This window comes from Triticum dicoccoides, chromosome 4B, assembly GCF_002162155.2.
Source record: "Triticum dicoccoides isolate Atlit2015 ecotype Zavitan chromosome 4B, WEW_v2.0, whole genome shotgun sequence".
Classification (NCBI taxonomy): domain Eukaryota; kingdom Viridiplantae; phylum Streptophyta; class Magnoliopsida; order Poales; family Poaceae; genus Triticum; species Triticum dicoccoides.
In genome coordinates, this window is record NC_041387.1 from 198,633,314 (window position 1) to 198,637,193 (window position 3,880).

At 43.7% G+C, this 3,880-nt stretch overlaps 1 protein-coding gene across 4 annotated transcripts; it reads left to right on the forward strand.

The window, feature by feature from the left end:
- Positions 1 to 8: 8 nt before the first annotated feature.
- On the forward strand, positions 9 to 3,517 carry LOC119293540 (agamous-like MADS-box protein AGL30). Of its 4 annotated transcripts, none has more exons than XM_037571991.1 (11): positions 9 to 528; positions 986 to 1,045; positions 1,132 to 1,150; positions 1,249 to 1,313; positions 1,421 to 1,436; positions 1,540 to 1,601; positions 1,903 to 1,999; positions 2,170 to 2,220; positions 2,310 to 2,443; positions 2,552 to 2,972; positions 3,158 to 3,517. In XM_037571991.1, exons 1-11 carry the CDS (start codon positions 344 to 346, stop codon positions 3,215 to 3,217), a joined length of 1,170 nt encoding a protein of 389 aa, XP_037427888.1. In that variant the 5' UTR covers positions 9 to 343; the 3' UTR covers positions 3,218 to 3,517. The 4 variants fall into 4 exon arrangements, with proteins under 4 accessions (XP_037427888.1, XP_037427887.1, XP_037427889.1 ...); XM_037571990.1 differs by having other exon boundaries at positions 3,196 to 3,517; XM_037571992.1 differs by having other exon boundaries at positions 3,206 to 3,517.
- The last annotated feature ends 363 nt before the right edge of the window (positions 3,518 to 3,880 follow it).

Here is a 3,880-nt window from a genome sequence, read left to right on the forward strand (position 1 = left end):
CGCCCCCTTCTCTCCCGCCCGATCGACCCAAGAACTGCCGATTTCGCCGGTTCTTGGCTCGATCTCTCCTCGTTGGCTCGTGGGGATCACCTCCTGTTTGGCCATAAAGATTCCAGATCCCCACCTGTTTCCTGGTTCGATCTCTCAGACCGATTCGATTTTACCACGCACAAGGAAGCATTCCTTTCATATCTGGGCCCGAGCGATTGGATCGTCCCATGCTCCACTGCGACGCGGATATCGTGAATAACAACAGTATTTCCCATCCAGATTCCATCGGATTCTATCATAATTGGTGAAAAGTGTGACGTTAAGACATAATTTTGCTCGGAAATTCTTCGACATGGGGAGGGTGAAGCTCAAGATAAAGAAGCTGGAGAACACCAGCGGGCGGCAGGTGACATATTCTAAGCGGCGGTCAGGGATTCTCAAGAAGGCCAAAGAGTTGTCCATTCTATGTGATATCGATCTCATTCTTCTCATGTTTTCTCCTAGTGGAAGGCCTACCATATGCGTCGGCGACAAAAGGTAATGGTTTTGCTTTGTCTGATTTAATTAATTCAGATTTAGGTCAACAAGCCCATAATATGACTACTGAGATGGACATTTAATTTTATTTCAAAAAATACGCTTAGCTTTTTTATGAAATTATTGCAATTTTGCCATTGAATTAATCGATTTCTTAACTGATTAGTTAATTGAAAAAGGAAATCGATTTTTCAATGCATTTCATCAATTCTAAAATTTACCCATATTAGTCCTATATTCCGACTGAAGCACCATTTAATTTACAGTTTGTCATTGTGTTTCTTTCATTTTTGCAATAGTAGTTCTATGCTTTTTCTTTTGGGTGAAATTGTAGAATTACAAAACAATGCTTTAGCCATATATCTATCTTGTTCTCAGATATGGGGTGCTAATTATATTTAGCACGGAGAGTTAAATCAGAATTGCATGTTTACCTGATATACTATTTAATTTGCAGCCCCATAGACGAAGTCATTGCAAAGTATGCACAACAAACTCCTCAGGAAAGGGCTAAAAGGTATTTGAGTTAAATACATTTTCTGTTTATCTGCTGAACCAATTATATTAACATATCAACTGAAATTCATTCTTTCTGTTTAACAGGAAGCTGGAGAGCTTAGAAGTATGTTATGCCAACAGATAGAGTTATTTGTCAAGGCATTTTTCTTTAGCAGATTAAGTTTGAGAATGAGCTGACTAATTAGCTTTTGTTCCCAAAAGGCACTAAAGAAGACATTCAAGAAGCTAGACCATGATGTCAACATTCAGGACTTCTTAGGCTCCGGGTAATTTTACTAGTATTTATTTTGGATATCAAGGGAGCAGCATGATTGCAGAAATGTGTAATTCCAACGAAATTTCTCACTATGTAGTTCTTTTCAATCTATTGCAGGGGTCAGACGGTCGAGGTACATCTTCAACATATATCACAGCTAGGGCGATGAGCACTTCATGGAATTTCTTCTTTCTGGTTTTCGGTATCTAATGCTCATTGGCTCAATTGTTTCACAGGAATTATCTAGTCATCTTGGCGCATTGCAATGTCAAATGGCAGATGTTCAAAAGCGTCTCAGGTAGTTAATTAGCACCAATTCACTTAAGCAGCTCCACAAATTTGCTGCTTTATTGATTGATTCAATGTAATAAGTAGAGACATATACGCTCTTTACCTAAAAAAAGAGGCATATCTGTTGAAATCTTTCCATTCGGTGCCGTCTAAAGTAATGTTTTCATGGCACGTGATCTTCACTTCATAAGGGGCCTTTGAAAAAAAATGCATTTATGGTAGAATTAATTGTAGCTCTTCACACAAACTTGAAGGGAAACCATGAAAATTGAGGAGCATAACAGGTTGGCATATTTTTTTTTCTTCAGTTATTGGAGCGATCCGGAGAAGGTTGAGAATATAGACCATATAAGAGCAATGGAGCAATCTCTCAAAGAATCTCTTAATCGCATCGGCATTCATAAGGTAGAGATACCCCTAAACCTTCTTATTAACTCCAGCCGATCTGAATGCGTGCTGCACACTGTGTTCAGCATAACCGACTAGCTGTTCAATATCCGAAGTATAAATTCTGTTAAATTTTGTATTGTCACTCAGAATTCGATCTCATGTTATACCCTGTTGGATATGCATAGGAGAACTTTGCAAAGCAGCATCTGATGGGCCTACAGTGCCCTGCTGCTCAGGTAACAGTTTTCAGCTTCACAAGTTCAGAACTTTTGGTTTCAGGTTCAGATATCTGATCGGGATGTTGGCCCTTGCTATTTAATTTCAGTTCCAGAACGAGATGCAGCTACCTCTGGGGTTAACCGGTGATCCGAACCCTTCGTCGTGGTTCCACAACGGGGGCAGCAGCGATGGACAGCCGCCCATGATGTTACCTGAAGACCCCAGCTTGCTCCAGCAGAGGTGAGTATCCGAACTGAGCTCAGGGGTGGTTGGTCAGGAATTTTGTTACGTAGCAGTTATGTGAAGAAGAAACATAATCGTCCACGACTTACGCACTCCACCACGCAGGGACATCGGGTGCTCGACGAGCACGTCACTGCAGAGCTACCCGGGCTACTTCAGCATGAGCAAGCAGTCGACGGACACCGCCGCGGGCGAGCAGCAGCACCAGCAGGCGGCGGCGGTACGTCAGCACCAGCACCAGCACCAGCAGCCGGAGTTCAGCCAGGGCGACTGCCTGACGTCACTGCATCTCGGCGCGCAGTTCCCGTACCAGTCCGCCTTCGACCACGCCAGCCTCCTCAACGACAGGCTCTTCAGGCCGGACATGGAGCTGCACGTCGACAACGCGGCGGCCTCAGCCATGGACTTCGTCGGCGGCCACTACGAAATGCCGAGGCCTGGCGACGAGGCCAGCTTCCAGAACTGGGCATCGGCGGCATGCGGCGCCACCATGTACGATCACCAGCAGCAGCCGCCATCTGCCCAAGTGAGTAATATGCTCATGGATAGCAAAAATCTTGATTATTTTGTCCATTAAGTATCTTGATGATCTCAGAAAATATTCCATGAATAAATGACGAACGAGCATTTCTTCCAAATATCTGCGAAACGATTGTTTTTCCTTTCTGAGAAAAATATTTTCTTCAGCTTTTGATCTGGTCTTCTTTTCAGCTGATTATTCAGAACATTACTGAATCCCTGACCGTCAGCTCCCTGCAGCAGCAACTCTGACAGCAGCTTCGTTCGACCACGCCACTGTCCTACATCAGCAGCTCATGATTTGATGATTCTTTAGCCGACGAACCGAAGCCTAAAGGCCTTACCATCGCTGCTAAAAAGAATCCTTCTCAGTCAGTTTGTTATTCCATAGGAATGAAACAAGGTGTATAGGGGAAAATTGAATTTGTCAGTGTAAAGCATATACTGACCATAGCCGATTCAACTTGTAAAATATAAATGGATTCTTAACTCTAATGTAAACTATGCTGCAGTTTTGCCATGAAAAAGGTTGGGCAGCTTACATCCTCCAAGCACGAGCAATATTGTATTACCTCCGTCCAGTTCTCAAAATGTTGACGTCCTGACCATTGACAGGGTCTCCAAAACCCAGCATTTGTTTGTACTACAATATACTACATGCATAATTCTAAAGCAATATATGTTCCAAAATACATGACTTTCTGTAAAGCATGTAGTTAAACTTCTCTACCTTCGAATTATTTTTTGGCGCACGCTAGGCCCCGGTCAACCGGCTAAAATTTCGGCCGGTCGTCTGCCAGATGTGCATAACGGTCATGCGGGTCATGTGATTCCTGGGTGTTGTCCTCGTCTCGAACTACTCCGCGGTAAAAAGGGGAGGACCCCCCCCCCCACCCCACCCCCAACCTCGTCGAA